Source organism: Myodes glareolus, chromosome 4, assembly GCF_982192425.1.
Source record: "Myodes glareolus chromosome 4, mMyoGla1.1, whole genome shotgun sequence".
Lineage (NCBI taxonomy): Eukaryota > Metazoa > Chordata > Mammalia > Rodentia > Cricetidae > Myodes > Myodes glareolus.
The window spans coordinates 100,397,846-100,410,560 of NC_142029.1; the positions used below are offsets into that span (position 1 = coordinate 100,397,846).

Genomic DNA, 12,715 nt, shown 5'->3' on the forward strand with positions numbered 1-12,715 from the left:
TTTGCATATTGTCTTCCCACATCTTCTCACACGGTAAACCATCCAAACAACATGAAGACATCCAAGACAATGCAAATCCTATAAATCGGTTACGCTGTATCGTTTAGGGAATGATGACAAGAGACTGTATTTGTTCAGCACAGACACAATATAAAGATATGTTTTCCTCTGTGGTTGGTTGGCTCTGTAGTGCAGAATCTGCCGATACAAAGGGCTGGGTCAGAATCAGCAGAGGAAAAGCTCTGACTAAGAACATGGTGGAAAGTGGGAGGAAATGGGTGTTCCTGATAGGATTCATGTTCCGCACTAAAGCTAAGTGGTCCTCCCAGGGAATCTGATGAAGTATAGATGATGGAGAAGCTGGAAGGGAGGAGATTATGAGGATGATTGGCATGTGAAAGGTAGGGTCTCAGGTAGGGACATAAAGGGACAGGGTAGAAAAAGTCATTTGTGAGTGGGTGGCCATGGCCCACAGGGAGGATGAGATTAAGGCGACAGAGCAAGGCAACCTAGCCCATACCCTTACTGCAGCCAGTCAGAATAATGTTTATTATTATTTTTTTCAAAACAAAACTAAAAATCTTTGAGAAGTGCTGTCATCACAGTTAAAAGCTTCCTGGACCTGGTTGGCAGAACACGGCATCCCGGCGAGGCAGAAATGAGAGCTGTGGCATTGCTTGTCAGCCTGAGCCATCGCCCCGTCTCCACTCCACCTCCTTTGCTTTTCTCATGCCGCCATGCAATGCAGCCGGCAGTGCCACCCTAGCCGGAACTCAGCTGCCCAGCCCCAAGACGTTGCCGTTCCAGCCAGCTTCGCCATGGTGCCTGGCATAGCCAGCCCCTGACAGGCTCCCCTCAGGAGAGGTTCTAAAGTGTTCACAAAGTAGGCAGCGGCCCAGGGACCAGGCTAAGGTCCTCAGAATGATGACTCGCAACCCCAGATCTTTCACCCAGTAGAGCCAGCTCCTTCCTTTGCCCTCCTGAGTCAGAGGGTGAAAGCGGTGATGTCATCATCGCTCGTGCTTGATGTTGGCCTCACTTCGCTCTAAGGTGACTCCACTGCCATTCCTGGGGACTTCCTTCTTGCTCCAGTCCTTCTCCATATACAGCTCAGCGAGGACAGGACAGTGCTCAGAAGCCACACCACCCCAGGACCAGTTATCTGGAATCCACGGGTTTGTGAGACCCTCTCTCACCACAGCCCAGTGACCTGGAGAGAGAAGAGACCACGAATTAGGACAAGGGCTGATCAGCACTGCTCCTCTCTAAGTCGAGGTGCCCTGGTAGCCTTCCTTGGTAAGCTGGCCGGCACAAACGAAAGCCCAGGGCCAAGTTTATCTTACTCTTCACGAAGCATAGAAGATGGCAGTTTTCCTGCACAGACATTGAAGGCACTTGGAGACCAGACCCCTGGCCAGTCAAACAGGGTGCAGGAGGACCGACTCCTTGTTCACACCTGACACTAATACGGGCAACAAAACTAAGTGATTTTTTTAATCACTCTTTTTTTGTTAATATTTTAGCTTATTCATAACATTTCTATGCATATATACAATATGTCTTATTCATATCTACCCCAGTCTCCCTAACCCCACTGACCCCCCCAATACATCTCCCTCCCAATATTGTTCCCTCTTTTTTTAATATAAACTGAGTTGAATTAGTATTTTTAATTAATTTTTTTCAGTGCTAGGGATTAAACCTAGGGCCTCCTAAAACTAAGTAAGCACTCCACTGCTAACGATGAATGAGTATTTGACAGAGCCAACTGAAGATTTGCTTCACAAAGCAAACAATCACTTTTAAGCGGGATAGCTTCTTCCTAGAGAAAGGAAGTGGTTACTGAGAAAGTAATGATACCTTTGAAGTAAAGACAGAAAGACATGAGCTAGTATCATATGCGTAAACAACAAATGATTACAAAACAATTACAAGGCAGTGTTGCAGTCCTCTGTGATATGTGACACCAGGGTTAATGTAAGATCTGAAGGGCCTGGGTACCATATCTGACAGCTGTAGTGGGGGAACTTGTCCCTACACCTCAGCCTTTACACCTTGAGGTGGGGGTGGGGGCAGAGGAAAGGATGGTTCAGATTCACTATTCCTGATAGGAGCACCTCCTACAAGTGTTCTCCAGGGAACCGAGTAGGCCCTGGCCTCCAAAGCCGATGGCCTTCAGATGTGACCATGGCTGGGTTTGCCTCTAAAAGGCTTACATGAACTAATGGTTACCTTTAAATTACTTATTGTTTGTCACTTGCCCTTCCCTCTTGGATGTGCCCCTGACCAAGCAATGACAGTCTTTCTTTTATCATAACCCTGTAAGTATCTGGGGAAGATGGAAGACAGTATTGGTCACCTCAGATGCTTATAGGTCCACAGCCCACTAGTGAACAGAGACAGCATGGGGTGGCAGAATGGGGGACACTTCTCCTACCTGTGAACACTTTCTTTAAGCTTTTGCTGATCCAGATGTTGTCCACTGACTTGGAGCCTTGGGGATTCCTGGTGCTGATGTTGGTGAAGGTGTGAGCCGGGACCAGGTGGTGGAATTTTTCTCTCCTTAGGATATCATAGTCACTGCTATCTGGCCCTTGGCCAAAATCCCCTAAAATAACAACATCCTTTTCTCCTGGGAATGAAAGAAAGAAAATCAACAGGTAAATAGCAGGTAGGAAGCAAAAAATCTAACAGTGGCCCTGGCCACTTGAGGGGACAGGGATTCCCTGCCTTGGCCACTCAGGGTTGGGGTCACAGATCTGGTTCTTGTTCTACTGGTAATTTTTGTGTACCCACTGAGTTTAAGCACAGGATAATTTGAAAATGAGGGGAACACCCCACTGAGTCTCCAGGCCCTACACTTACAGCGGGAAACGGGGAAAAGGCCTTGCTTAGGTATCTAACAAAAGTTCAGCAAACCTTGACTGAGCTTTTCCCCAGAGCCTGCCTGTGTGGGAGTCAGGGATGAAGGAAACATAATACCTGCCCTCTAGGACCTCAGAGTCTAATAGAGAGACAGAGGAGGAGACCACCAGGAGCAGAGTGTAGGTCCAAAACCAGAAACAGGTACCAAGGGCATGTCACACAAGGAGGGTATCCAGGTGGCTTCTGGCAGGTGACAGCTGGCCCTGGTCTTAGAGGATGCATAGAAGCTGTCTGGACAATAAGGATGGGAGGAATGTATTTGGGAGCTGGGAGTAATGAAGCAGTCTGGTTTCTGGGGGTGTATGGTAAATCCTGGAGTAGCTGGATGCTTCCAGCAGGAAGGTTTAAGAAGCCAGATGTGGACTAGCTCAGCAGCTAAAGCTGCCTGCTGCCAAGTCTCGTGACCTGAGTTTAATGTCCATACGTCACATAGTGTAAGTTGTATTCTGACCTCCACGCAAGAGAGGCAGGTGGCTGCTACTCTCTGATTGGCAGGCTGTTTTCTCTACCTGGGCATCAGGTCAGAACAATGAAAAACAGGGCAAAGGCTGGGTGTCTTCCCCCCACTCAGTGAGCAACTCAGGGCATTCACTGTCCAAAGCGACGCACACAGTTGACTATCCTCCTGTTCTAGGACATTTCTTAGATTTCCCAAAAAATTTACTGCTGCAAGTAACGCTGAAGTGAGAAATTCACTCAAGCATCTGTGTTCCTGCTTTCTGTTCTTAGTACAGAGGACCAGTTAAAAGTGTGGTCATTGTTCATATTCCAGATGCTGCCGGCCTCACTGCCAGAGGCTGGTCCCACGTCAACCCCACAATGTGCAGAACGTCTCTCTGCACTCCCATCAGCAGCAAGCAGCACCACTCAAACCATTTGGTCGGTTTGCACAGAAAAAATAAGATGTGTTCCATGCTCTCAAGGATGGCGTACATACACAAATTATTTAGAAATCTGCACAAGAATTTACTAATTCATCCAAGCATTTGTTTACAGGAGCATGAACGCCTGATTATTTATTTTAAACCCTGAGTGATAATTCAGCACTGTGCTTATTTACTTTGTTACTCCATTTGTTTTTTTTTTTTTTTTTCCAGCAAGGAGCTTTCAGTTTTTCTCCCCATGTTGTTTTTGGTCCAAGTGCGTTCGTTCTTTGTGACCCGCCAAAATGCTGCGGCAGCATCTGTATCTTTTCTAGCCCAGCCCCACAGTCAGCCACTTCTCCAAGGAACCCCACCTCCCTGACCTGAAGGTGTGTTCGGAACTAAGAGCTGGTGCTGCGCAGACTCTTCTCCCCTCTGGTACTAATGACTCGCTAGCTGATTACAGACACTGCATACATTAAAGAACAGAGACCCTCAGTCACAGAGAGATGCATTTCAAACCCCGCTACAGTGACGATGATGTCAAGCCAATGTTCGCCTATATCTCTGGTTTTAATTCTCTCTCTCTCTCTCTCTCTCTCTCTCTCTCTCTCTCTCTCTCTCTCTCTCTCTCTCGGCAGGGTCTTGCTGTGTAGTTCAGCATGGACTGGAACTCATGATTATCCACAGCTGGGATGATAAGCATGGACCACAGTTTCACTTCCTCTTTCTTTCTGTTTCACATACAGGAGACTGACTGAAGTACCCTGCAGGCAAGGACTCTACCTAGTCCTCTCTTTGCTTAGTACTTTGAGACAAAGTACTAACAAAGTTGCCCAAGATGGCCTTGATCACCCTGTAATCCAGGCAGGCCTTGGATATGAGTTGCCCTGTCTCAGCTTCCCACACTGGCTAGCAGAGCGGCTATGCACATCAACTCGACAGAGTAGCATTTCAGTGAACCCTGCTTCCTGTCCCTGTCCTAGAAGAAAGCAGCTGGGTGACTCTGGGCATTGCCACCTCATCAGCATTTCCTGATGGTTGCTGTTGGACGTGGAAGACCTGAGTTCCCATGAATGCCTGGCATAGGATCTCCCAAGCAGCACGAGCCTCCTTCCTGCTCCCCTGAGTCACACTAACAAGAGTTTCACAGAGAAGAAGCCACAGAAATGACTTCCTTGTGTATAAGGGAGGGCTACAGAGAGAGGGCAGGGGCCGAGTGGAAAGGCTGTTTCTTTGAAGTATTTTAGACATTTCTCTCGCAGCCTGCGGGAAATGGAATGATTATGAAGTATTTCCCACGTAATGTTCATAGGAATTCAGAAAGAACAATGGCCACTAGCCAGGCTCTGCCAGATTCCCAGGGTCAGGGCTGACCCTTGTGGGGAGTTCACTGTAGGGGGGGTCACAGGCTCTAGGTAATGAGGTTTCTGATGCGCTATGTGACAGACACTTTAGAGAAAGCAGTTCAGAAACAAAATAGCATACCCAAGCCCTTCCTTGGTATTCAAAATTTGAATTTGAATTCAAAAAGGAATTCAGCAAATTCCTTTTCTTCCGTATGAGTATGCAGTATTAATAACAGCTGAAGGGAAAGACATCTAAAGTGAAATGACACAAAAGGCCAGCAGGGGGCACCTGTGCGCTGCAAATGATGCCCTCCTCCAGCAGGACTCCATAGGAGTCTCTCCTGCTACTCCCCTTCCTCACATGTAGCTCACATTCACAGTACAAATCTGGGTGAGCCCGGGCTCTTTGGGGAAATCAATGCCAGTTCTTAACAGTAAAACCAACTTGAGAGTATTGCTGATTACAATCCATACATGACCAGGGTCAACGAGCCCTTGGTGACGAGGTCCACTTTTGGGACAGCTAGTCATTTAAGGGCCACAGTTCCCAGGAGCCAGGTGAGGCCACCTTCTCCTCTTTGCAGGTAGAAAGCTCAGACTCTGAAAACTGAATAATTTGCCCAAAGTCATGGAGAAAACTAGAGTTTTTCACAAAGAGGAGGGAGGAAGAGGTCCAGGGCTGCTATTCATCCTAACACATGAAGAACTCAGACCAGGGCCTGCTGCACATGAGACAACAAACCTGTGCTGAACCAACGAGTGTGGTAGGAGGAAGACCTCTGAATAAAGGCAAAAGCTACCACATGGACCCAGCGTTCTGGGAGGCTGAGGCACACAATTCCATATAAATGAAGAAGGCTTTCAGTGGGGTGCAGACCTGAGGATTGGTGGGAAAATGCAACTCAGCGAGCAGGAGGGAGGCTGGTGTCAGGGGCCAGGCAGCCAGCTCTGTGTAGTTTGGCACATGAAAACAAAGGCTCCTTTTGAATGGGCGCATCCATATTTCTCACGACTTGTTCTTCCTGCTAAATGTGTGTCAGAGGTGACAAGGCAGCAGCTTTGCCCCTGAGAGTGCGCAGCCACAGAAGCCCAAATTCTCCTCATAGTCACATGCCCGGGTGGGCTCCCTAGTCACCATTCCCTGAGTTCCTGATTTAGAAAGGGCCAGTAACAATGAGTGGAACGGGTCTCCACTGAGGGGCACTCCTACCTGAGGGCCGTCCTGTCCTACTCAAGGCCATGAGTAGGCACTCTAGGAGACCCTGTCCTCAAGCCCTGTTAGCTCCAAAGCTAGTTCTGTGAAAGGGCAAGCATGGGACCCCTGGTGCCAATTGGGATTCACATTCTAGACAAAGGCAGAAAGGCCTGGAGTTTGCAAAGCAGCTGCTCTTTCTTTCTGTGGAAAGGCTTTATCTTGCTTTGAACAGAATCCCGAGCTCATCGATTTTCTTTTGCTGCAGGCTGGAGCACTTCCTGAATCTGCTGGGTCACCAGTTAACATTTAACTGGACGTTAGTTACAAGCAAGGACATGGGGGGTATGAGTCACTGTCCCTACCTGGCTGTGTCAAAGCTGAGTCATGCTGTGGGTCAATCAATAGTCCCTTGGCAAGGTGGAACCTGCCTGAAACTTTCTGACAAAGTCCTGAGTTTTCTCTGGAGCCAGGGGGCAAACGGTGTCTGCTTAAGGCCATCGGGCGGGAAAAATTATGAACCAGTATCTTTCTTTCCTGCATCTCTGAGAGAGAGACGAATAGAAATGTCTGCTGATCTGCACAGTCTCGAGCCATCCTTGGAATAGGTGAGAGACTGGCTGTGAGTGAAGAGTTTCCCACACAACTACTTGTTGTATGGGGTGTCTCAGTTTGAACTGTGGTTCAACTGTTCGCTCAACTGTTTCTCAGCCCGAAGAGTCATCATCTAAGTAGAATACAATCAGAGCAGGTCCAGACTTAAAACAACACCTGTACCTTCATATTCATAGTGCCCCAAAGCAGAAGCAACGAAGAGTCTACCAACAGATGTGTGCATAAACAATAAAACGTGGCACATGTGGCCAATAGAATAGTATTTATCCACAAAAGGATGGAACGCCTACAACACAATACAACACATTAATCTGGAAAATATAAGCTAAGAGAGAAAAACCAGACAAAGGGAAAAAATATCATGTCCTTATATGAAACATGTTGTTTCATATGGAACATATGGAAAGATATGGAACATACGGAAAGATAGTATGATCAGGATTCAGTGGGTGCAGTTTCTGAAGGAAAATGACCGTGTTCTGGAGATGAGAGGTAGTGACAGATGCACAATGGCGAAAGCACTGAATGCCACTGAACTGCACACTTACCAATCACCATAATGACAAGTTTTATGTCTTTTTTAAAGTGCAAGTTATAACTGGACAGAAACATTTCTGTAGCTAACTATTTACTGAATCTCCCACTGTGATGGGACAAGTTGATGACAAGAAGTCTCGGAATCTAGGAGAGCAGTCAAGACTCAAGAACACGGGAGGGATCTCAAGGTCTCCAGAGGCGATTCTTTCACCTTCCCGCCTCCTGCTCCTCTTTCACAAGAGCGTGTGCAGATCTGCAGGCGGTGACACCACAGGAGTGGCCCAGAATGTGCTGTCACAGGGGAGGAAAATCACCACTTACATGTGCTCCTCCAGTTCTCTATCCAAGAGGCTGAGAGACCACAGTGCTGACAATCTGACACCCGCTGGAGAGGCCTCAACACAACGGTGGCTTAGGTAGAAAGGTCAGTCAGGATCCATGAGAGCAGGGAGTGTGGTTGCCCCTGAGTCCATGACTGCTGGTAAGTGTCTAGGCTAAGAGGTCAGAGAGATGTCTGGAAAGAGGCACCACTGCCTGCCCTGAAGTGTGGCCCAGTCACAGAGGAAGAGAATTCCTACCTTTCAGAGTTTCCTGTAGAGTTAGTGCAAAGTTCAACAAGCGGTGGCCATCACCGTGATTCTTGCTTGAATTCTCAGCTCCTGGGAGGGCCAGGGCTGTCAGCTGAAGGTTAACCAGGGTCAGGTCGTTGTTTCCCACCTAGATAGCAGGAAATGAAGCAAAAGGAAAAAGCTTACTCATGTTTCTTTTATCTTTTACACCTGATTCACAAATAGCTCCACACACACAGTTGACAATGATAAACAGAAGCAAAGCTAGCTCACATGCTCACACACATAGGAGGCAACCCGAGGTATTTTATTTTAAGTGCCTGTACTCTAAAGCCCACCACTAACACCCTTCCAGTCTCCTACCTCTATTCCTTCAGATCTAAAAACCTTTGCATATCTGCAAGTGTTCTGATTTTTTGTAGACCTTTTGAGCAATCGTATGCAAGAGGGAGGTGTCTCTAGCATCTAGACATTACAGATCCAAGGCTGTTATCCACAAGACTAGCCTGAAGTTCCCCCACCCAGTCCTCTTAGTTCCTTTGGAACCAACTGTACTAACATCCACTTTAACCTGACTTCCTCTGTGAAAACCAAAGTTCACCAATACTGGGCAGAAGATAAACCCAGAGACTGGGCCCCAAGGTGGCCCTTGCGGTCTTCAAGTGTGTACATATAAGGGCAGTTTATCTTCTGGTGATCGCAACATTGCTCAGCTGCTCTGGGTTTAGCAATTCTGTCATTGCAATTGTCATGGCAACAGACACTAAACACTTCTGAGAAAGAATGAGTGTAGGGGCCCCAAGAAGTGCAGAGGGCCGGTCTTGTCTTGTAGATGCACCCCCAGCTCACCATCATCACACCCAGACTGCCAGCTCTACAACCGCTATTGCCGCTGTAAGAGAAACCCCTTAAGACTTGGCCTGGAATGATAAGCTCTCGGTGTCCCGCACCATTGGTCTCGCCTTGATTCAAGATTTGAAGAACAAGAAGTCAAGGGCTGAGCTGGGTGACTGCTTCACATGACTTGAAGTCGTCACTCCTGATGTCACAGTTAGTATATTTTTTATTAGCCTTTTAAAAATACTTTGCTGGGGCTGGAGAAATGGCTCAGGGGTTAGTACTGGCTGTTCTTCCAGAGGACCCGAGTTCAATTCCTAGCACCCACATGGCAGCTCACAATTGTCTGGAACTCCAGTTCCAGGAGATTGGACACCTTTACACCAACACACATACAGGCAAAAGCCCAATGTACTTGAAATAAAGTTAAAAATAAATCAATTAATTAAAAAATAAAAATAGTTTGCCTTTTCATGTTAACCTAAAAGCAGGATTTTACAAGTTATTTTTGCGAGGTGCTAGGCATGGTAGCTCACTCTGTATACCAGCACTTGGGAAGCTGAGGGGGTAGGACTAGGAGGTCACTACATAGGCCACACAGTAAGAGTCTTTCTCAAAAAATAATAATAGTACCAAAAAATATACCAGCTTGCCTTTGAGCTTCATGAGCTGGTTGTAGTTGCTGATTCAGTAAACCAGGGTCAGAACAATTCACTTAAGTTAGTGTTAGGATTAAAGACAGTCCTGGCCAACTCATGTATCAGAACCACAGGTGCCATGTGTGCAGACAGAACCTCATCGATACAGCAGGAAGAGGGATGGAAAGAGCCCTTGAGTACCACAACAGACACATCTGCATGTGAACATACACCAATCCCTTAACCGCTGCAGCTACAAATGTGAGAGATGACACCTGGGCTTATACATCCCATGCCACAGGCTGTCCCCAAGGCCCACCCTGCTAGAGCTAAATGGTGCTGAGCTTAGGGTAAGCTCCAGAGTTGCTGGGGAACAAGGGAAAGAAAGACTCTCAGTGCCTAGCAGAGAATGGGCTTCCTGGGCTCTTGCAAAGGATCAAGCTGTCTGTCTTGGAATTCACAGTTAAGCAGTGATGAGGTTCATTGCCTCTGTAGTGACCTCTGGCTTCCTCTCCCGTGTGTTGTCCAGCATCAAAGCATGTTGCTATTCAGAACTCTCCCCAGAGGCATGCAGGCCACAGCAGGATGGTACTCAGATCCACCTGCCTCGCTGTTCCCAGACACGGGTGAAATGGCTCCTTCACGAGCAAGGATGTAGATGGAGAAGCCAGTGACAGAAGTCCGTAAGCCCAGAACTCCTTCTAAGCTCTCAATGGGCCCCTTCTTTCTGTCATCTAAACAATGAGACCTGAGGGGCAGCTGAAAAGGTGGGGCTCCTTAGAACATCACCACTGCACGCACTAACTAGTACCAGGCAGGTAGGACCGCTGCCCACACTAACTAGTACCAGGCAGGTAGCACCACTGCACACACTAACTAGTACCAGGCAGGTAGGACCGCTGCCCACACTAACTAGTACCAGGCAGGTAGCACCACTGCACACACTAACTACTACCAGGCAGGTAGGACCGCTGCCCACACTTCTGAAAATGGCCTGGGCTCCATCCCAGAAGGGCAAAGTTTAGGAATGCCTGATCTTAAGAAAGGTGATTCTGCTGTACATCGTGTTTGGGAACAACCATATGAATTAGTTTTCCACTTTTCCTCCTTTCCGTCTGTCTGTCTGTCTGTCTGTCTGCTGTCTGTCTATCAATCTATCTACCTGTTTGTGAGGAGTTTTGTTACACTGCCTAGGATGGTCTTGAACTCCTGGACTCAAGCCATCCTTCTGCTGAGACAACAAAAGTGTATCATTCCTCCCACGTGACTGTCTTCCTCAAAAATCCCTTCACTCCTGTCCTGTAGAAGGTTCCCTATTGGGGGAGCCTCCAGAATGGGCACTGATCCGTCTCTAAGAGAAAACAAATCAAGTGAGAAGATGTGGCTTCTCTGGGTCCCGGTGTCACAAAGACTTCCCCTCTGGAAGGGACTGGATTTCTGAAATGACAGAACCAAGTACCTTGAATCTCGCGAGGAATGGGCTCGGACCCTCAGCCTTCCCATGACCGTTGCTGGGTGAGTTCTCCTGCCCGGGGATGTCCCTCAGTTCCACACTGGCTGCTGTGTCCCACAGGAATCCAGAGTAGCAGGGGCCCTGAAGTGTAGATGGAAACAGGGTCTTGGTACAGAGTTCATAATTCAAGAGCCACACAACAGAGAGAAGAGCAGAGACCAAACACACACAGCAGCAGGCTCTGCTTCAAGGTCACTCACACAGGGTGTTACCACAAGGCACCCAGCCCCCATGCCCATGAGTGTTTTCTTCATGGCCAAGGCTGCCTGTCTCCTCCCTCTATAACAGGAGGTCAGGGGAGCATAGAACAGGCCCAGAATCACTTTTAAACCCTCATATGCCACAAGGCAACAGCTCACATCTCCATCTGACAGATGAGGCCAGTGCTGCTCAGAGAGATTGAGTAACTTTCCTAAAGCCCCGCAGCATAAGTGCCAATGTGAGGGTTCAAAGATAAGACCCTGAGAAGCAGGTATTGCTTGTTGATAAGTCACTGCTTATAGAAATGGTGCCCAGCACCCAGCCATTTCTCACCTGGTATTTGCAGGACTAATGGAAGTCAGGCCTAATAGTTCTAGTGACTTGAAACTTAACAGGGGCCCTCTGCACATAAATGGGCAGGGATGCACACAGGTCTGAAGTCTGGTTCGGAGGCCCTGATGAAGAGGTGCAGACAAACCTAGGGTGCAGTGGGCACAGTTCTGGGCCACATTCTGGCTCTAGGAATCATAGAAGTAGCTTCCATATTACCTACTTCTTCCCCTGTCTCTGGGAGCTTGCAGAACAAGAAAAGCTTCAGTCTGTTTACTCCAGCTGAGCCACTGCTGGCCACCAGGGCATTCCTAAGTGCCTGATACCAGGGACAGGTCAGCAGGCCACCAGGCCAGCAGCATGTGTCACTGATCCTCTTTGTTGAAGTAACCCTGGCCACCTCCAAACAGCTGCTGTCACACAGACAACTTCAACTCAGATCCCGGACAGACATCTGGCAGGTACCCTTGAACAGGCATATTCAGGACAGAAGTAGGGGGAACACGAATGTGAGTCTTTTATGCTGGGCAAGATCCCCTTGCCCACCACTAAAGCAGGAACTAGTTTAAGCATGGTCACACCTTGGTCTCAGTCCAGCTGTGCCCAGGAACCGTGGGACCCAGGCAAGACCCTCAGAGTGTCTAAGACTCATGAAGACAGAGAGAATGAAGCCACTGTGTGGGCTCTGGAGTTGAGGCTGTTGTTGTGTTTACTGTTCTCCGAGGAGAAGATCCAGAGCAAGCTTCCTCGGGCATCACTCATGCCATCTGCCTGAAAACCACCCCAGCCCCACAATCCTCCAGGGCATGGGAGGAGGGGGTGTCCTGAGACGACTCCTTTCCAATGCACCCCCTCAGGCCTGATTAACACATGCCCAGCTACTCTGGACCTTTCTCATCCACACATCTTCCTTCTGACCCTCTCCCAGGCACAGGTCCCAAATATGACTTAGGTCATATTATGTATGCCAGGATGGACATAGCCATAGAAAAGCGCGTATGCCCGAGATAGCTCACTGGACTCAGGATAGATTGCCACTTCCAATCACAGGGGCCTGCTTTGGGGAAAATCATTTCTTCCCCCATTTCTCTGCTTTCTCATTGGAAACTGGCCCTCTAGTTGGTACCTGGATATGACTCCAGGCCT

General features: G+C 48.2%; 1 protein-coding gene across 2 annotated transcripts in view; it reads right to left on the reverse strand.

Annotated features, from left to right (window-relative positions):
• Positions 1-522: 522 nt before the first annotated feature.
• The window catches only part of Eepd1 (endonuclease/exonuclease/phosphatase family domain containing 1), a 103,641-nt gene continuing 91,448 nt past the window's right edge, over positions 523-12,715 (reverse strand). For both annotated transcript variants that reach the window (XM_048458700.3, XM_087905755.1), the window contains 4 exons: positions 10,985-11,119; positions 8,060-8,198; positions 2,438-2,632; positions 523-1,210 (listed from right to left, as the gene is read on the reverse strand). In XM_048458700.3, coding sequence (XP_048314657.3) covers positions 1,011-1,210; positions 2,438-2,632; positions 8,060-8,198; positions 10,985-11,119 — 669 coding nt within the window. In that variant the 3' untranslated portion in view covers positions 523-1,010. The remainder of the gene's footprint in view (positions 1,211-2,437; positions 2,633-8,059; positions 8,199-10,984; positions 11,120-12,715) is intronic.